This window comes from Gymnoscopelus braueri (genome assembly GCF_963280865.1).
Source record: "Gymnoscopelus braueri genome assembly, chromosome: 16".
NCBI lineage: Eukaryota > Metazoa > Chordata > Actinopteri > Myctophiformes > Myctophidae > Gymnoscopelus > Gymnoscopelus braueri.
Genome location: NC_137616.1, coordinates 52,962,525 through 52,984,932, shown reverse-complemented (window position 1 = coordinate 52,984,932; position 22,408 = coordinate 52,962,525). Strand labels below are relative to the sequence as shown.

General features: G+C 40.7%; 1 protein-coding gene across 1 annotated transcript in view; it reads right to left on the bottom strand.

The window, feature by feature from the left end:
* Positions 1-20,100, bottom strand: part of LOC308103085 (NACHT, LRR and PYD domains-containing protein 3-like) — a gene marked incomplete at both ends in the record, with an annotated part of 51,525 nt that extends 31,425 nt beyond the window's left edge. The window contains 5 exons of the mRNA XM_080452934.1: positions 6,502-6,675; positions 9,356-11,150; positions 11,299-11,432; positions 14,115-14,219; positions 20,090-20,100. Coding sequence (XP_080309060.1) covers positions 6,502-6,675; positions 9,356-11,150; positions 11,299-11,432; positions 14,115-14,219; positions 20,090-20,100 — 2,219 coding nt within the window. The remainder of the gene's footprint in view (positions 1-6,501; positions 6,676-9,355; positions 11,151-11,298; positions 11,433-14,114; positions 14,220-20,089) is intronic.
* Positions 20,101-22,408: the final 2,308 nt, after the last annotated feature.

Below are 22,408 nucleotides of genomic sequence, written 5' to 3'. Positions count from 1 at the left end.
AGAACGCTGGTTGCTTGTTTCTCTCCCAGAACCTGGCAACTCGGTGTTGCCAGGGAGAGAAACAAGCAACCAGCGTTAGCTAGTTCTGCATTAGCGTTAGCTCGTCGGGGACTTGAAGTGCATGTTTGAGTATCATGAGACTCCACAATGAGCAGTAGTAGAGAAAATACTAACTTTGCATCGGTTATAATAGACGAATTTCACTCTTACACGGGCTCCCATTATGCCAACGGAGGGGGTCGACAGACTGAAGGAGACGGGACTCTCTGGAATAAGTCAACGTCCATTTCAATGATGGTGAGTGATTAGCGACACATCAAAGATAACACTTAAAATGTCCGGATCTCTCCTTTAAGTTCTATACTTTCACCAATAAGTTGGTGAAAACAGTCTCTGTAATGTGCTGAAGGTGTCATTATGGATAACATTTGTCACATGTCTTTGTCAACTGGTAAACAATGAAAGGACTGTTACAGTTGATTTTACAGATATAGAGAAAAACAACCTGGCGTCCCATGATCAGCGTGTGAAAGGGGCGTCAGTCACACATGTGCGTTTGAGTTAGCCACGCCCACAGCTGTTGTTGTATGATAATAAGGGGAGGGGATGTTTTTAGTACGTAGTTAAAACAGTGTATTTCGATTGGGCCTTTTGACACAAAAGCTTTCAGCTTACAGGAAGAACCCCCAAAATACACAGATAAGACATATTTGCATATTATAACCACATCCGTAAAACTACATCAGAGGGCCTATTAGAGTCATGTAAAATTCATAGATAAGAAACTGGAAAAGAACCCCATATTTAAATGACACTTCAAGTGTTTGTGATGGGCAGTTCAGAAACATAAAGCCCGCCTCCTCACAGACTGAACAGTTCAGAAACATAAAGCCTGCCTCCTCAGAGACTGAACAGTTCAGAAACATAAAGCCCACCTCCTCAGAGACTGAACAGTTCAGAAACATAAAGCCCGCCTCCTCAGAGACTGAACAGTTCAGAAACATAAACCGCGCCTCCTCAGAGACTGAACAGTTCAGAAACATAAAGCCCGCCTCCTCAGAGACTGAACAGTTCAGAAACACAAAGCCCACCTCCTCAGAGACTGAACAGTTCAGAAACATAAACCCCGCCTCCTCACAGACTGAACAGTTCAGAAACACAAAGCCCACCTCCTCAGATACTGAACAGTTCAGAAACATAAAGCCCGCCTCCTCAGAGACTGAACAGTTCAGAAACATAAAGCCCGCCTCCTCAGAGACTGAACAGTTCAGAAACACAAAGCCCGCCTCCTCAGAGACTTAACAGTTCAGAAACACAAACCCCACCTCCTCAGAGACTGAACAGTTCAGAAACATAATCCCCGCCTCCTCAGAGACTGAACAGTTCAGAAACATAAACCCCGCCTCCTCACAGACTGAACAGTTCAGACACAGTTCAGTCAAAGAGTTAATGCTGACAAAAACAACCCTGTTTAATAGGTTGTTTACTACATTATGTAGGTTACGGCGACTGCCTTTACATTTTTCATACGATGTTCAGAAGAAGGGATCTTAAGTTCCATACTTTCACCAATAAGTTGGTGAAAACAGTCATTTGTAATGTGCTGAAGGTGTCGTTATGAATAAAAAACAGACATTTGTCACATGTCTTTTTCAACTGGTAAACAATGAAAGGACTGTTGCAGTTGATTTTACAGATATAGAGACAAACTAGACGCGTCGCAATTCAGGGCAATTGCAGAGTGTGGTTGCGCCGACGCGAGTCACGGGTCGCTGCCGCCGGGACTCGAGGAATACGCTGGGAGGAATACCGTCGGAGGCTGCACCAATTACATTGTCACGTAACTCCTGAGATCACTTGCGTTTCATTTAGAGTAATCTCTCAAGAACAGATTCTGCTCTGCGTTGGAATCTGTCGTGAAGGTTCGTCATAACGTGTACGCACTGGGCTACAAGTGGGCGTGCCTTCAGATCAGGAAGCAGGCCGCGCTTTACCCAATCAAATGTAGTGGGCGGGATTCACGTGTCCGTCGATCCTTCCCCCTCGAAACAAACCCAAACTAATTTAACAATAGCGTCCGCGGAGCAGACAAAACCACGGAAAGATATTCACATTTTAACTTACTCTTTCATCATAGAAACAAGTGGGCTTATAACCAAAACGATCCATGTTCTCTGGGAGAAGTGGTGTTAGTGTTTCGTGTAGAAATATTGTTAGTGGGAATGAAAACATAGTCGCACCACCGGAAGTGATGCGCTGAAGGCAGACCAAAACCCCGGTTTCCTTGCGCACGGGTGCTACGTCGTCATTGTCCCAGAGCCAAGTGAGATAGTACAAACAGCAGAGGGCGCTGTTTTTCCTTCTCATTTGGCTTTGGGTTCCCAGATTGCATTTAGAGAGGATTGATCCCCCCAACATAAGGTTTTTGCATCAAACGGTTACATTTTGAGCATTTGTGGCGCCCCCTATGGATCAAAGTGGAAATGCTTTTGGGGATTTGTTGAGTAAACCATCCTTGACATGTGATTCAAATTTGGGATTGACCGGACGTTTCGTTCATGATTTCTGGCATTTTTGGTAAAACGGGCCCCTCCCACTAACTTTGGAAGCCATTTACGGACGAACGGTAATGAATATCAAAATGCCGTTTGGATAAGTTTATCGCATGGGCCCAGAGACCATTTTGTAAAATTTGGACGAAATATGTGGGAGGATCGAGGAGCTAAAAGTGTGTTTGAAGAAAATTCAAAATGGCGGAAAATATATATACTGGTGTAATTATTTTATTAATAATTTGGCAATAAAGTATGAACCCCCCCTCCAAGTTTTTAAACTCTAGCCTTTACGTTTTTTGAGAGAAAAATACTTGAATTTGAGTTTTTCATTTTCCCATTAAAGTGGATGGGGAAATTTATTGCACTAATAAATCAATATCAAAAAATCTATCCAGATGCAAATGGGCGTGGCCTATATGGGGATGCGTCGTGACCCAAGGAATCCAGGGAAAAAGACATTTTGATTTTACGACCTACGGTTCAAGAGTTATAGGCCAAAACGTGAAGGGAGCTGTTATAGCGCCACCATGAGGCCGACTGGTGTATAATTTTGTTTAATAATTTCGCACTAAATCATGAACCTCCCCTGCAAGTCTTGTAACTCTAGCCCTTACGGTTTCTGAGAAAAAAATACTTGAATGGGCATTTTCCCATTAAAGTGGATGGGGAAATTTAATGCACTAATAAATCAATATCAATTAAACTATGTAACCAATCTCTTAGCAAAGTACAAGCGCACGATTCCCGGTGAAGCCGGTCATTTTGACATATGGCACGAAATTGGGCAAAAAAAAACTGTGGGAGGAGTAGCAGCCCGAAATATAGTTTATCTAGAAACATCAACATATGGTTTTTGCATCAAAAGGTTACATTTTGAGCATTTGTGGCGCCCCCTATGGATCAAAGTGGAAATGCTTTTGGGGATTTGTTGAGTAAACAACCCTTGACATGTGATTCAAATTTGGGATTGACTGGACGTTTTGTTCGTGATTTGTGGGCTTTTTTGTAAAACGGGCCCCTCTTTCTAACTTTGGAAGCCATTTACGGACGAACGGTGTGGACTATCAAAATTCTGTTTCGTTATCGCATGGGTCCAGAGATCATGTGTACCGATTTTTGTGAAATTTGGAGAAAATATGTGGGAGGAGGAGCTAAAAGTGTGTTTTGAAGAAAATTCAAAATGGCGGAAAATCTATCCTGACGCAAATGGGCGGTTCAAGAGTTATAGGCCAAAACGTAAAGGGGGCTGGTTTAATTATTTCTATAATAATTTTGGGCTAAATCATGAACCACCCCTCCAAGTCTTGAAACTCTAGCCCTTACGGTTTCTGAGAAAAAAATACTTGAATGGGAGTTTTTTCATTTTTCCATTAAAGTGGATGGTGATATTTAATGCACTAATACATCAATATCAATTAAAGTATGTAAGCAATCTCTTACAAAAGTACAAGCACAGGATTCCCGGTGAAGCCGGTCATTTTGACATATGGCACGAAATTGGGAAAAATAAACTGTGGGAGGAGTAGCACTTTGAAATAATGTTTATCTAGAAAGAATAAAGTTTATCTATAACAATAGTCTGGTTGCCCATTCGGGCAACCACACTAATAATAATAACTAGACGTGTCGCAATTCAGGGCAATTGCAGAGTGTGGTTGCGCCGACGCGAGTCGCGGGCCGCTGCAGTCGGGACTCGAGGAATACGCTGGGAGGAATACCATCGGAGGCTGCGCCAATTACATTGTCACGCAACTCCTGAGATCACTTGCGTTTCATTTTGAGAGGATTGATCCCCCCAACATAAGGTTTTTGCATCAAACGGTTACATTTTGAGCATTTGTGGCGCCCCCTATAGGTCAAAGTGGAAATGCTTTTGGGGATTCATTGAGTAAACCACCATTGACATGTGATTCAAATTTGGGATTGACCGGACGTTTCGTTCGTGATTTCTGGCATTTTTGGTAAAAACGGGCCCCTCCCACTAACTTTGGAAGCCATTTACGGACAAACGGTAAGGACTATCAAAATTCCACTTGGAGATGATCATTGCATGGGTCCAGAGATCATGCGTACCAATTTATGTGAAATTTGGACAAAATATGTGGGAGGAGGAGCTAAAAGTGTGTTTTGAAGACAATTCAAAATGGCGGAAAATCTATCCTGACGCAAATGAGCGTGGCCTATATGGGGAGTTGCGTCATGACCCAAGGAATCTAATATTTTTATTTTACGACCAACGGTTCAAGAGTTATAGGCCAAAACGTAAAGTGGGCTGTTATAGCGCCACCATGAGGCTGATTGGTGTAATTATTTTTTAAATAATTTCGCACTAAATTATGAACCTTCCCTCAAAGTCTTGTAACTCTAACCCTTACGAGAAAAAAATACTTGAATGGGAGTTTTTTCATTTTTTCATTAAAGTGGATGGGGAAATTTAATGCACTAATAAATCAATATCAATTAAACTATGCAACCAATCTCTTAGAAAAATACAAGCGCACGATTCCCATTTTGACATATGGCACAAAATTGGGGGAAAAAAACTGTGGGAGGAGTAGCACGGCAAAATAAAGTTTATCTATAAAGAAGAATAAAGTATCCCTAGAACTATAGTCTGGTTGCCCTGTTAGGGCAACCACACTAATAAAGTGTGAAGATTACTATAGTCTGGTTGCCCTGTTAGGGCAACCACACTAACAACCTGGCGTCCCATGATCAGCGTGTGAAGGGGGCGTCACAGTCACACATGTGCGTTTGAGTTAGCCACGCCCACAGCTGTTGTTGTATGATAATAAGGGGAGGGGATGTTTTTAGTACGTAGTTAAAACAGTGTATTTCGATTGGGCCTTTTGACACAAAAGCTTTCAGTTTACAGGAAGAACCCAAAAATACACAGGGAAGACATATTTGCATATTATAACTACACCTGCCTGAACCCTGTAGCAAGGTTTCTATAGCACATCAATTCACATTCCAGTGCTTCATTTGGAATGAAGGAGGGACTTGTAACGGACTCCTGACATGGTAACCTGTGTAGATCGCACAGCCAACGGAGTAAAACAAACAAGGCTATCATCCAATATTAAACCTGCTCCAACTAGCGCATGGACAAGATGCTCTTCCTTTAGAAAAACAACTACAGCTTTATTCATGTGTGAGCCATGAGATACTTTCATGTCCCACTTGTTCACCCAAAGCCAACAACTCTTCCTCAACGTTAAACAGGGTTCAGCGCCTATTCTCGCCTCATGTCTGATGGACGACGTTCCCTCTGCATCGGGGACGCCATCCCCACCGACACCAGCTTTTAAACTTAACTCTTCTCTTACCTTGTTGTGTAGAAACAGTACAGGTTGAAAAAGAAAAGGTGGAAAATCCAAAAGGCCTCATTCACCTCAGTCCACACACACACACAATGCAGAGAGAGAGAGAGAGAGAGAGAGAGAGAGAGAGAGAGAGAGAGAGAGAGAGAGAGAGAGAGAGAGAGAGTGGGGGGGACTTATAGGTTAATATGGATAATAGCAAACATACATTTATGGAGCACAAAATACTTTGGTTGCCAGAGCAACCGACTTCCTAGTCAAACCCCCGGCCACACCCATTTCCATTCCACTGATAATTCTGCCAGTCTACACTTTTCACATGTTGAGAATTAGAAATAAAATACCAGTGGTGCCCTTAAATAGATATGAAAGGTGTTTGTGGTACAATATTCATGCCAATAGATAAGTGTAAATGTTAATGAACAGATCAGTGCATAACATGGACACCAAACCCAGAGGATGTGGATGTTCTAAACCAGCCCACTGCTGGACCACACACACACACACACACACACACACACACACACACACACACACACACACACACACACACACACACACACACACACACACACACACACACACACACACACACACATTTAGGGGGGGGGGGGGGAACTGACCTCAGTATCTGCAGTCTACAGTGTGGACTCTTCATTGCGTCACAAAGCTGCATCACCAGAGATGCTGACAGGTTGCAGTGAGTTATTTCCAGTTCTATCAGAAGGGACGGATTAGAGCTGAGAGCTGAGACCAGGATCTCACAGCATGTCTCATTGATGGGAAGGTCAACAAGTCTGTAATTACAGATTAAAAGGGAAAATTTTAGCTTTATGACAAAACATTCGTTGACGTTATCAAACGTACGTCCGACGAGTGGTAATATAGAGCATAGAAGAGGCCGCCATTTTGTGGTTCCACAGATAGAAAACCCATTCATTTGTTTCTGTGTGATTCTGTGTCAAAACATATTTGAAGACCACAAAAAAAGGGTATTTATTAAATATAGTAGGTAATATGATTAAATATTCAAATATTTTTTGACATAGAATAACATTTGATGTTTTTTAAGTGTTATGGTCATGATTCACCAGGAGCCTGGATGGCTTGGTTCCAGGCTGAAAATAATTAATATACATTTTTTGGAAATCACTATGGGAAAACATTATGGGCTTTATATCTGTGGAACCACAACATGGACGCTACTGCTATGCAAGGAATTTATTAAGGCTTGGGCTCATAGGCGGAGTTTACATTTGTGCCGGGGGGGGGGGGGCACAAATGTGAAACAACATAGTAGCCTAATATAAGCATTCGCGCGCGCGCACACACACACACACACACACACACACACACACACACACACACACACACACACACACACACACACACACACACACACACACACACACACACACACACACACACACACACAAATTGCACTTCATGTTAATTGCTAGCTCTAAACACGGCATGTGTATCACTATGACTATGTGCCTGCTAAAAATGAAATTGATTACAAAACCAAATAGAATAAAATGTATTCATTGCATATCTTACAATCATTTTATTTTAGTACAATTTCAATGCACAAAATATTTTAATCAAACATATTTTTGACTTAGTGTAGTTACAGATTTGGCCAATAGGGGGGGGGGGGGCAGTGCCCCTATCCCCGCCCCAAACTCCGCCTATGCTTGGGCTAAAGAACAGGGAACCTGCTGATGGAAATCATGTCGCCCAGGGATTGTGTAGAGAGATAAGGTGAAACATCAATGGTCAATGGTCATCGTGTGTTGCATGTCGGCTGTTTAACGTTTCTATAAATCTAGCCAAACCGAACTCATTAACTAACTAACGTAGTAACATTAGCCACTTAGTCTAGCGTGTAGCAACTTGTTGTGAAACTTGATGTGTGTGCTTACACCTAGAGGCAGCGGACATGTGAGGTTCAGTCAGTATTGCCATGTCTGCTTATTATAAGCAACTATTGGCTTGTTTTTCTTTGAAGTCTCTTGTAAATATTGGTGGTTGTGTTTTTTGGGGGCTTGTTTCTAAAGTGTAGTTGCTTTTGCTTGCTGATGTTGTTTAAAGTGTCTCTCAAACATTTTCATGTCGAGAACCCGGGACCCCAAATTAATATCCATTTGTCTGCGGGCCCCCATCTGAAAATATTTTGTGCCAGGGTGTTTTGAAAATAGCAGATCTCGTTTTTCAAATAGCCAATGTATATAGGCTTAAAGGGCTTATAGTCACTTCTTTTGGGCTGGTTTTCTTAGACCTGGTTACTTATGGTTGAACTGGACATGGGTTTTATAACAACTCTGTGTTTAGTGTTAGGCTGTACTGGGATCAGTGTGATAAAATGTCAAGTTTAATGGAATAAAAGTAGACTAACAGACAAAAATTCAAATGTAAAACTAAAATGTAAAAGGTTTTTGTTGACTGAGATAAAGACTAAAATGCTTGACTTTTAGTCGACTAAAACTAAACCAAATAAAAACAGAATGAGCTTGACTAAATAATACGATAAAAACTAACAAGGATGATTGAAACTGGACTTAGACTGAGACTAAATTAAAAAAAAAGAACACTAAAGGATAGCACAAAATTCCCCAAGGGGCTTGTTTCTATTGTGGTCCATTGGAAAAAAAAGCCCCCTGGGGCTAAATGTTTGAAAACAAGTTTAGTTGTAAACAAAGGACCATTTCCATGTCATGTTAATCTAATGGTTAACCAAGTTTTCTTTATCTTTATTTATGAGCCAATACAGCATTATTGAGTTACTCATCGATGACAGAATGAAGCCACAAAATATGACTTTGCTTTAAACTTCAAATACTTTAAATACAATGTCTATATACAGTGTGACGTTCACTAAATGAACTTAGACTGTGAAAAAACGAAATTGAATATTTAATTATATGATATACTATATTTAATACATATTTATTTTCATAGAATCAAACGTTTTATGGTCATGATTCACCAGGATCCTGGATGGCTTGATTCTAGGCTTGAAATAATTGATATAAATATTTCTGGAAATCTCTATGGGAAAAATGAATGGGGTCTTGATCGATGGAACCAGAAAATGGTCACCACCGTTATGCCCTATATCATGTCTAGTATATTTGTATTTCATTCTAGGGTGTTTTGTGTGAAATGTAGAAGCAATATCTGAAGTAATATTATAATGTAACATATCACTGAGTTTAAATGAAAGCAATCATTAATGCGATGCTATCATTATTCATACTTTACTTCGGTTACTAATATTACTACCACAAAAAATATATATTAATAATAATACTATTGTAGATGCTGTATATAACCCAATGTTTTACAGTATTTGTATAATTGATAATGTAAAATATTTTTCATTTAAAAGTACAAAACAGTTTAGTTGAATATTTAGTGATGTTTAAAATGACTGACTGAAGCTTTAGTATGATTGAAATTCACATGAATACTAACCGAGCCTTTCTGCAGTTCCTCACAGCTGGCAGCAGTCTATATCGCCCGTACGGTGATGTGTTGTATGACTGAGGGTCAAACTCATCCAGAACCTCCTCTGACATCAGCAGCATGAAGGCCAGAGCTGAACACTGGGTGTCAGAAAGTTCCTTCTCTGATTTGTTCTCTGGCTTCAGGAAATGTTGGATCTCCTGCAGTACTGAGTCATCCTTCATCTCCATCAAACAGTGGAAGATGTTGATGCATCTGTCAGGAGAGCCATCGTAGTCAATCTCCTTCAGGTTGTTGATGGCTCTCTGGATGCTCTCTGGACTGTTCTTTCTCTGACCCAGCAGGCCTCCTAACAGTCTCTGACTGGACTCCAGTGAGAGGCCATGAAGGAAGCGGACAAAGAGGTCCAGGTGGCCGTTTTTACTCTTCAGGGCTTTGAACATGGCTTTCTTCAGGAAGTCATCCAGGGAACTGTCACTGTTGAAACCTTCCAGGAATGTCTTCAGCACCTCCGTCCTTCTCTCATTGAAACAGTGCTGCAGGTAAACTGCTGCCAGAAACTCCTGAATGCTCAGATGAACAAAGCTGTAGACCTTTCTCTGGAAGAGCACACTCTCTCTTTTGAAGATCTCTGTGCACACTCCTGAGTACAGGGAGGCCTCTGTGACATCAAGACCACACTCTTCCAGGTCTTCTTGGTAGAACATGATGCTACCTTTCTCCAGATGTTCAAATGCCAGCCTGCCCAGCTTCAGAAGAACCTCCCAGTCAGACTCCATCAGCTCCTGTTGATTCACGTCTTGTGAATACTTGAGATTCTTCCTCCTTGTCTGGACCCGCACAAAGTGGCAGTACATCTCATTCAGGGTCGTGGGCAGCTGTTCTGTCTTGTCTGTCTTCAACATGTGCTCCAGAACGGTAACAGCGATCCAGCAGAAGAGTGGGATGTGAGATTTGTTGTAGAGGCTCCTTGTTGCGTTGATGTGTGAGATGATTTTACTGGCCAGCTTCTCATCACTTAATCTCTTCCTGAAGTACTCATTCTTCTGGAGGTCTGTGAACCCTCGTACTTCTGTCACCCTGTCAACACATTCAGGAGGGATCTGATTGGCTGCTGCAGGTCTGGTAGTTACCCAGAGGAGAGCTGAGGGAAGCAGATTCCCCTTGATGAGGTTGGTCAACAGCACGCCCACTGATGATGTCACTGTGACATCAGAAACAATGTCATTGTTGTGGAAGTCCAGGGAAATTCTGCTTTCATCTAAACCATCAATGATGAACACAGTCTTACAGGCAGCAAGCTGCTCTGCTGTGACCTTCTTCAATGTTGGATGGAACTCATGGATCAGTGTGAGAAGACTGTACTGCTTATGTCTGACCAAGTTCAGCTCCCGGAACGACATCGGAATTAAGAGATTGATGTGTTGATTGGCCACGCCCCCCGCCCAGTCCAGAGTGAACTTGTACGTAGAGAATGTTTTTCCAATGCCGGCGATGCCCTTTGTCAGAACACTTCGGATGGGTTTCACTCTGCCTGGTAAGGGTTTGAAGATGTCAGAGCACAGGATTGGCTTGTCAAGGAGGTTCTTCTCCATCTTGGATGCTTTCTTAAGCTGCCACACCTCATGTTGCTGATTAACCCCTTCACTGTGTGCCTCTGTGATGTAGAGCTCTGTGTAGATCTTGTTGATGGAGGTTCTCTGACCTTCTTCTAACCTCTTTGTCACAACGATCATGTGTGGCTTTAAAATATCCTGCAGACTGACATCCCAACAGTTCATCACTGGAACCAAACAGCTCACCACTGGAACACAACAGTTCATCAATGTTAAACACACGTCCAATCATAACTGTATATCCTATAGAAATATATGGTTTATAATTTACATTGCCAGAGTAAAAACAGGATACAATACAAATAAAACACTGTCTGACACTGAACCAACTCTAACCCCAGGATGAGGTGATACATTGTCTGCAGGTCTGGTCTCCACAGGGAATAGATACTGGATCGGGCAGAATCTGGTCACACACTGCACACCTGGACGGCTCCTCAGTCAGGACACAAGTACTGATTTTCCTCTCTCTGTGGACACATATTTACAAGGTGCTGTAAAAAAAATTACAGTCAGGAAATCTTGGACTAATACCCACACACAACAATGAATGGATCATGGCAAATAAGCTGAAGTTGAAAGTCTTAAAAACTAAATGCATGGTAATAGGCTCTAAATATGCTCTAAGGACAGATCAGAAATTAAGCCTCTCTTGTAGGGTGCTACTATTGAGCAGGTTAAAGAAGTCAAACTGTTGGGTGTCAGAATTGACGAAACACTGTCATGGTCCAATCAGATTAATAATACAGTGGTGAGAATGACAGTCCTTACTCACAAACCCCCATTAACAATGCCATTAGAAGGAGTGCTCATCTGCTAACTAACAAAACAATTAGACTAGTCATACAATCTCTAGTTCTGTCAAATCTGGACTACTGTCCTGTTATCTGGTCTAGTGCATCAAAGCAAGAACTTGGTAAACTTCTGCTTGCTCAGAACAGAGCGGCAAGACTAGCACTTCACTGCTCTGTTAGGAGTAGTTTGGATAATACAAGTAAGACGCGCGAACGCTGGAAGCGAACGCAGCTCGAAAATATTGTGTATTTACGGACTTGTAATCCGTGTTATTTCACTGTGATGGGGAGAGAACATTGACTGTGTGTGTGTGTGTGTGTGTGTGTGTGTGTGTGTGTGTGTGTGTGTGTGTGTGTGTGTGTGTGTGTGTGTTTGGATAATATGATGGAGTAGTGTAGATGCTATGCATGCTAGGCTGTCATGGAGGAGGGTGGATGAAAGACTTAGCCTGGTAAACCCTCCCTCCGGAAATCTCATTTCCATTTGATTTCAGAAGTGAGTCTGGCCTGATAGCCCATTGTGGGGGTTTCTAGTGGAATTACCAGCTAACCGAGCCTATCAGCGTCGTCGCACATCGTTCTGTGATTGACAGCGACAGTTGGCCAATCAGGTGGCGAGTTCGAGTGAGCCCAAAACACGAATGGCAGCCATCTTTTTCTGTCCGCTATAATCTCCGCGATTTTTTGACTTCAAAAAGCTCTCTAACTTCTATTTTGAGGCACGGAATTTACTTATAAGATATCGTTTGGATAGAATTTAGTTGTTTAACTTCATATATGTGGTCAATTAATCATGACAAAGCCTATTTAAAAATAAAAATGTAGAGAACCGGTAGGGGTGGGCAGTGACACCCATGTACCCGAATAAGGCAACCCATTTTGGGCTTGGCTGTCTCAAAAGTCCCGTTGACGTCACATTAGACTGGTGAACTGCTGATTGGCTGAAGGGGAAAAAATATCATTGGCTGAAGGGGTTGTCAGTCAACGGTATTACTTCCGCCCAACTCAGCCTGCAGCCAATATTGCAGAATGGGCGATCAGGCCAGACTCACTTCTGAAATCAAATGGAAATGAGATTTCCGGAGGGAGGGTTTACCAGGCTATGAAAGACTGGCATGCAGCCTTATTCTGTTTTTAAAGAATGTGTATTCCTCACAGAGACCCTTTGGGTTTTTTTTACAGCTATTACCTGCAAATGAAAGACATGGTTATAATACTAGACAAGCATCAAGTGGTCACTTTACTTTACCTCTGCCCAGAATCAATGCACTTAAGAAAACAGTAATGTACAGAGCCATGGCATACTGGAATGTGCTCCCCCCACATTTGACTCTAACTAGAAATACATTTGGTTTAAAAAATAAACTTAAGGAAGCAATAATCAGAAAGGAAATTAGATTAAATGAAATTAGGTTGTTATTATCTTTAGTATTTTCGGACAATCCTGTTTTGTTATTATTCTTATTTTACTTTTAATGTATGCTGTTCTCTAAGTTTGTGTTTTTGTTCACTAACATTGATTATGTTGTACTGGATTTTATGATTTGTATTTGGATGTTTTTTTGCCTGGATCCCAGGAAGAATAGTCTCCACTACGGTGTAGACTATTGGGGATCCTTAATAAACAATAAACAAACATATTTATTTTGGCGGCTACCGATAGTAGAAGAGATTGCACAGATTTTTTGGCATCCCAAGTTGTTGGAAGCCTCTTACAACTAACCGTACATGTCCTAGGCTGCCAAAGATAAACACAAGTAGATTGCACCTATAGCCTAGCTCTGTGATGGTATTTAATGACTTTAGTCATAAAAGCTTCCTCTAAGCTAGAGTCTAAGGTGCAGGCCACTTCAAGAATGGAAACTGATTTGGATCCTTCATTGACAACAACATCTGGTGTTCAGTGTTTAGTACATAACTAGTACTCAACTAGTCAGTTACTCGTCCATCACTAGTTACTAGATCCATGGTAATCACCATACTGAGCCAACATTAGGTAGTGCATGACTTAAGTGTGTGTGTGTGTGTGTGTGTGTGTGTGTGTGTGTGTGTGTGTGTGTGTGTGTGTGTGTGTGTGTGTGTGTGTGTGTGTGTGTGTGTGTGTGTGTGTGTGCGCGCATATATGTGTTTGATTGATTGAATACTTTATTAACACGATTGTTAACAGTACATGTAGTACAGTCAAAAGTCAGCTAAAAATATAACACAAAAAGCCTCAATGTCTTATTTCCATTGTGGTCTGTTGTACTCAAATAATCAGTATGTTGTGTGTGTGTGTGTGTTTCAATAGACAGCTCTAACCAACTAAATGTAAGAGGATTCCATCACAACATTGTGTTTCCTGATCAGTGATCTTACTTTGAGTGTGAAGGTCCAGGTTCATCACTGACGTCTGAAGAGTAGATGCCACTCATTGTGCTGCTGGCTGCTGGAGCCTCTGGTTTCTGACTCTGGTTGTCATCTCTGTTATCATCACAATCACACAACACTGTTTATGTCATCTCTGTTATCATCACAATCACACAACACTGTTTATGTCACCGCTGTTATCATCACAATCACACAACACTGTTTATGTCAACTCTGTTATCATCACAATCACACTGTTATCATCACAATCACACAACACTGTTTATGTCATCTCTGTTATCATCACAATCACACAACACTGTTTATGTCACCTCTGTTATCATTACAATCACACAACACTGTTTATGTCACCTCTGTTATCACAATCACACAACACTGTTTCTGTCACCTCTGGTATCATCACAATCACACAACACTGTTTATGTCACCTCTGTTATCATTACAATCACACAACACTGTTTCTGACAACACTGTTTCTGTCATCTCTGTCATCATCACAATCACACAACACTGTTTATTAGGGGTGTCACGATACGCCTAATCCACGATTCGACTTTCGATTTTAAGGTCACGATTCGATTCGATTTTCGATACAATATATATTTTTAAAACTTCCTTTTTTTCAGCTTTGAGGGCTATTTGATTATTAATTTAGGCTATTGTCTTGATTTGTAAAGAAAAACACATGTTTCTCAATAAGTCCCTTTTATTTGAATAATATCAAATGAGAATGAGAATAACAAAAAGGGTTTTATGCCCTTACAATTTTCAGATTCTTCTTTAAGATGAGTTAACAACAACATTCTTGTGAAGCTCTATAACTAAATAAAATCTAACTACAAAGTTGAACATGTAAGAAAAAATCACACCCAGTGTGAGTAAGCGGTGCCTACTCTGTTTGATGAGTGTGTGCTGTCATTCAGTTGGTACAAATCTATTCGGTTCAAATAATGTGAACATACACAAATATTTCCAGTAACTAAGTACTTGGAATAAGTACTTAATTCACTTATTAAGTACTTTCCACAAAGTCACTTATATCCCAGACCAACAATCAAATAATGGCTTCATTTTTCCAATTTTCTAGCCTACCAAAAAATCAGGAAAATGCTCCATTTTTCTGATATTCTGCTTAGTATTTTGGCGTCTTTTGATTTGGGACTGACACTGAGAAAAGCTCAAAATGGTTTTTTTTCATCCCAGAATAAAAATCAAATAATGGCTTCATTTTTCCAATTTTCTAGCCCACCAAAAAAATCAGGAAAATGCTCAATTTTTCTGATATTCTGATTAGTATTTTGGCATTTTTTGATTTGGGACTGACAAAGGAAAAAGCCCTTTATTAAGTGTGCCTGCCATGTAATGGCAAAACACTTATTGAGATCCGCCATACTTATTAATCCAAGTTTATTTCACGCCGCAAAAGTTTGTCGCTCCGTAACTTTATTTGTTTATTTAGACAGGACAGAGCATATTAATGAACGTCACATGAACGTAAATACACCGGATTTAGCAAAGATGCTAATTTTCATCCGCAGTCCTCACACAAAACATAAAATCAGAAAAACAATAACATCAGAAAATAGACAAACGGTGAAATACAATTACATAACATCACATAGCCTAAAAATGAACCTAAAATATGATCACAAATGGTTGCAGCTTTGGTTTTCAAGCAACCATCTTTTCACATTGAATTTAAAAGATGGAAATGTAGCACAATCCCTTATATGTAGAGGAAGGCCATTCCATGCTACACAACCCTGTACTGAGAGGACATTTTGACCGAAGGTTGTTTGCCGGTGCGGCACTTCACAATCTCCTCGAGTGGTTGCTCTGGTACTGATTCCTCTTTCAGGCTTCCTTTTAATGAATTCCCTTAGGGGGGGCGGGCATAGACCATGTAAGGTCTTGTATATGACCCCAACCTGTTTGAACTTTTTGAAATTGTCGAAGCAAAAAAAATTGAGCCTCCTGAGTATGTTACAATGATGATAAGAGTGAGGCTTCCTGTCAAACACCTTGAGCGCACTTTTGTAGAGCTGTTCGATGGGTTTTAGAATCGTCACGCCTGTGCAAGACCAGTTTGTAAAACAGTATTCAATGTGTGATAGGATCATACAGTGAAGATACGATCTGGCAGCTCCAACTGTCAGGAAGGGTCTAATTTGTAAAAAATTTTGAAGGTTGAATTTAATCGTATTTGTGACTTTCTTCATATGTTTTTTAAAAGTTAGGGTTGAGTCTAGTATGACTCCGAGGTACTTGAACTCTGGGACAAGTTCAAGTTCCTCCCCACCCAGAAACACATTTGAGGACTCCAACACAACTGGTCTTTTGGAGAAGGCAATGCAGACTGTCTTTTTGGCATTCAAGAGCAGACATGAATCTATAAGCCAGTCTTGAATGCTTGTCAGAGCTGAGGTTAAGATTATTGACACCTCTGCATAGCTTTTACCATGGGCTTTTCGCAATTACGCGTTACCATTGCGACGTTATTCACAAAAAAATCCGAAACTCCGCCCCTTTTGGCCGCATGCACCACGCAAAATGCTACTCCTCCCACACGGTTTACTCGTTAGTGGCAATGTAGACATCAAAACGTGCGGAACGACCGGCCCACTTACCGCATTAGTTTTCTCACCGTTTCGCGTTACCACGGCGACGTAATCGGCAAAACCACGTAGCCACGCCCCCTTTTCAGTCCCAAATTCAGACTCATTCTAAAAAAGCAGCCTTCATCATCATCATCCTCATCTAGGTGGCCTTTGTTATGAACCTTTTACATTGAAGTGGACCTGGATGTCTTCTCCTCTCATCGGCCACACGGCCAACTGGTTATCAAAGAGTTTGGGTGTTGGGGGTCCGGGGACCCCCAACCACGTAGCCACGCCCCCAACCACATAGCCACGCCCCCTTATAGTCCCCCATTCACATCATGTTAACGGTTACAGATCCGGTTAAGAGTGCAGGTTGATGGGTGGACATTTCTTTTGGGTGGAGAATTTTTTTTTCCAACTTTTTTTTTTCTTCGATATTTTCTTTTTCCAAAAAATGTTTTTCTTCATTTTTTTTCCCCCAACTTTTTTATTTTATTTTATTTTTTAACCCCCAAACACTCTCTGAGGGCTATGGAGCTCAATGGTGCAACCCGGAAGTGGACCTCTTCACTTCCGGTTTAAAAAGTGCCCGAAATGCTCCGAAACTTTGCGCACCCCCCCTAAGTGGGGGTCTGCCAACAAATGCATCACAACAGGAAGTGGAATTATCACTTCCGGTTTTGAAAACTGCCCGAAATGCTCTGCTCTGCTCTGCTCTGCTCTGCTCTGCTCTGCTCTTCCGTGTGCGCTGCTCTGCGGCTTGCACCGTGACCTCAGCGTGGAGTGGAGTGATAACAACGCTCTTATCATTAACACAAAAAAGACAGAAGAGATTGTTTTTGGTGCTCCACTAGAGATACACAGATCCCCCATTACTAGTCATAGTGAACAGATCAACCAGGTATGTTCGTATACATACCTAGGAGTAGTAATAGACCACCTTTTGTCATGGAAAGACCAGATTTAATCAGTGGGTAAGAAGACAAAACAAAGAGTCTATTTCCTTCGCCGTCTGAGATATTTTGGTGCTAGTAGACAGATTCTTCTTTTGTTTTTCACTTCTGTTATTATGAGTGTTCTGCAGTACTGTAGTACCACCTGGTATGGATGTCTGTCTGTAGCTTTAAAGTCACAACTGCTGCAGCAAGTGAACATTTGTTCAAAGATTGTTGGACAACCACTTCAGAGGCTCTATACATCTACGTATAATGACAGTATGATAAGGTTGGCAAGGAATATCACTTCAAACACTAGCCATGCTTTGTATGGAGAATATAGGTTGCTGCCTTCAGGAAGGAGATACGGTGTTCCTACATACAATAAGGTCAAACTGAAGAGGTCCTTTGTCCATCAGACGACATTGAGGCTTAATCAGGAGTTATAGGCCAGGGGTAGGCTGAGTGGTGGACATTGCTCTTGTCTTTGCATGTCTTTATGTATGTATTTTGTTGTTTTCTTGTGTCATGTCAAATGTGTTATATGTTGCATACATGGCTGTTGGGTCGCAAGACAAATTTCAGTGCAAACTGACAATAAAGTATTATTGTATCGTATCGTAACTTCACCTACCCCCCCTAAATAGGGATCTGCGAACAAATGCGTCATATCCGGAAGTGAATTTATAATGGTCAGTTTTTGCGTCAGACCTTCAGAAGTGGGTGAAACAAGCACTCAAAACCATTTGAGTAATTGTTTATATATTAAAACAAATTATTAGATTTTTCTCAAACATTATTTTAGATGCTCATTCTTACTTTCAATTTTTTGGTTTTTTAATTTTCCTTTTTTAGGTTTGGGTTTATTTTTTATAGATTTTTCAATTATGTTTTTAATGCTAAGTGGATTTATTCACTTCCGGTATCTGAAAATTGCCCAAAATGCTCCGAAACTTCGCTTACCCCCCCTAAATAGGGGTCTGCGAACAAATATATAATAGTCACATATATAAAGTAATTGTTTATATATTAAAAAAATATTAGATTTTTTTTAAACATTGTTTTAGATGCTCATCTTTACCTTACATTTTTCAGTTATTTTATTTTCCTTTTCTGAGTTTCGGTTTATTTTTAATTATTTTTTTAATCATTATTTTGCTGCTTTTTTTCTTTACTTTTTTGGCCGCCCGAGGGGACCAAAATGCTACTCCTCTCACACGGTTGATACGGCCCCGCCAATGTATACATCAAAACGTGCGCAACGACCGGGCCAACCAGGCTATTACTTTCTTTGCCGTTACGCGTTACCACGGCAAAGTTATAGGCAAAGCCCCTCAGCCAACTGCAGGCACACTTAAATTTTTGTAGGAAATTTGTTTCTAGTTTGTCTTTGTTTTTTTTAATTCATCTGGAATCTAAAAGCCTGAAATGGTTATTATTCAAAATGTCAGTCATCTTTTAGTCTACCTTTTTCATCAAAACAAAGAAGCCATGTGACCATGTGTCAAAGCACATGGTCTTTGTCCTTCAAAGTAAAAGTTGTAGTCTAACATGCAAGCAATAGGATCTACAGTCATTACAGTCATTAACACCACATGTAATGACTGTATGATGTGTTTTTTAATGCATTTTCTGTCATTTTTTTTAGATCAAAGCTACGTCTCACAAAAGTATGTTGCAATTTTTTTTTTTAGACTAAGTTTTATTTTAGACTACTAAAATAAAACCGTAAACTCCTTACAACTATATACTTGTGGTGTAGAAGCTCCACCAGCAGGGGTCATTGACTTTCTAGGACCTGGCTAAGATATGTATGCACTTAATTTAGGAGAGAATATCTCAACTGTTCTTGGCTAATATGACCCCAGGGAACAACTTAGGAACTGTGACTAATTCTTTATCCAGGAAGAAATACCCGAAAATGACCACGCCCTTTTTAAAATGACCATAACCGGTGCACTACTTCCAACATGGCTCTATCCGCTAAACCGTTGGAGCTACAGATTTAATGAGGCGCTCAAAATGTTCAGAATACTTATGTTTAGGGAAACATACTGTAGTAAAGTGTAATATTTCTAATTTGATATTTTATGACAGAACAGCTAAAAAACGCAAAAGAAACTGCCAACATATTACAGTCCAGGGCTATAGGAATAATTTTGTGTGAATCAGTCTAGAAGCACCTAAATTGATGTAACCCGGGGCATGCTCCAATGATTGAGCAAGGGTACCTGAGCCAGCAATGCTCTGGGTCATCATTTGTGGCCAAATCGAAAATGGCCACCACCTGAAAAAGGTTTTGGCTAAAGCTTTGGAACCAGATGAGCTATAAATGAGAAAACTTGGTGTCTAAATCATGTTTTTTGACAATTAGAAACATGTTGGAATGCTTATCTTAATATTCGTTTTGCAAATGTGTTTCACTTACCTTAGTGACATTTTTGGCAAACTTAGTGTCTACTTTATGCTTTTTGAGCATTAGAAACACATCGGAATGCTCATATTTATGATTGAATCCATCTAGAGCACTCTGACTTGCTTATTACAAATATGGCCACTATACCAAACATGTTATGTAACATAAAGTTTCATCCAGATTGAGTGTATACAGTAGTTGTAGGAATGAGTTAAGATCAAACCGGAGAAAACAATGTAATTTTATCAAAACAACATAATATGACTATAGAATCCAAAGGATACAGAAACAACCAGTACAGTATGCACATCAATGCTCAGCATAAAGTGATATGATAATAGTCAAAGGTGTATGGAATTTGAACAATATGTTCAAATTAGAATCAGAAAAGTGAATTGCTAAACAACAAATCGTTGCTAGGAATGTGTCTTGGTGTTACTACAACAACAGAACAGCACTGCGATAACTGATACATACCACACACACACACACACACACACACACACACACACACACACACACACACACACACACACACACACACACACACACACACACACACACACACACACACACACACACACACACACACACACACACACACACACACACACACACACACACACACAGTTATATGTGCTCGGTCCTTTTGATTCCTCGGGTGATGACTGTTTTTAATGCCCTAATCACACAACATCTACATATCGAGATGCAGCAGACTCCAGTTTTGCAGCATTTGCTGTGTCCACTACATGACTTTTGCAGCCACAGTGGAGGAGGATGGCGCAAGCTTTACTGGCTGGTTCTGATATGCTCAATCAGTGCAGCTTGGGTGGGAGGAAGGTTCTCAAGGGACCTGGTACCATTTGACCAACATCAGCCTTCCCTGACTATGGGAAAAGGAGTGCAGGTATCTCAAAGAAACTCTGGTCACCCTTACTTTGGAGCCTGAAAAGATGGATTTTCCATGTCCAAAGATTGGAGTATATGGTCATCATCATATACTGTACGCCGGCAAGAGCCGTGGTGGCCACAGCAGAGTAGATGAATCCTGACAGTGGCTAGTGACTAGTACTGTATGATATCATACTAGTCAATGGTGTATAGAATAGTAATACTATATAGTATTACACTTTATGCTGAGCATTGTTGAACATACTGTATTAGCTGTAGCTGTAGGCCTATCATCATAGGAATTAGTTCTACTGTTAAATCATTCTTGTTTCAATAAAATTACATTGTGAGATACATTGGTTGTTTCATAACATAGTAGCCATATTTGTGATAATCAAATTAGTGTCCTCTAGATAGATTAAATCCTAAAGATAAGCATTCAAACATGTTTCTAATTGTCAAAAAACATGATTTAGACACCAAGTTTGCATTCATAGCTCAAAATGTGGTTCAAACGTTATAGCCAAAAACTTTGTCAGGTGGCGGCCATATTGGATTTGGCCACTATGATGACCCTGAAGGTCGCTGGCTCGGGCGCCCTTGCTAAATCATTAGAGCATGCCCTGGGTTACATCTGGGACAAATGTGGTGCTCTTAGATTGATTTGCGCAAAAATATCCCTATGGCCCTGGACTGTAATACGTTTCTTTTAGCTGTTCTGTCAAATATCAAATTAGAAATTTTACACTTTACTATGTTTCCCTCACATTTTGAGCACCTCAGTAAATCTGTAGCTCCAACGGTTTAGCAGATAGAGCCATGTTGGAAGTATAGTGCACCGGTTATGGTCATTTAAAAAGAGGGCGTGGTCATTTTCGGGTATTTCATCCCGGATAGAGAATTAGTCAAAGTTCCTAAGTTGTTCCCTGGGGTCATATTAGCCAAGAACAGTTGAGATATTCTCTCCTAAATTAAGTGCATACAATAAAGAATACATCACATGGATGCACCTGGGATGTATCATCAGTGTTGTAGCCTGGGGTCATAGGGTGTTTCGGGTCTCGCAACATGCACCCTCGCCCAGGTGACCCAGCCGGGGTTGATCAAGCCCCAACTTACATCCCAGGTAGCTACCCACGGTCAGTCCTATAGGGAAAGACAGGGCCACTCATTCCGCTTCTCCGGAACTACTCTGCCTGAACACGGGGAGGCTCTGGCACGTGGAGGGACTAGGCTCTGTGGGTGGCCTCCTGGCCGGGCTCCTCCTTCGTCTCACCAGGTCCATGACCTGAGAGTCAAATGACCATCACCAAGTCATCGAAGACAAGAACTTTAGAAGGATGAATTAGGTATGTAAATATGTACTACTATTTTAGTACTACTGTACTCTAATAGGATAAACACTAACAAATATTATTATTGTGATATTGAAATAGT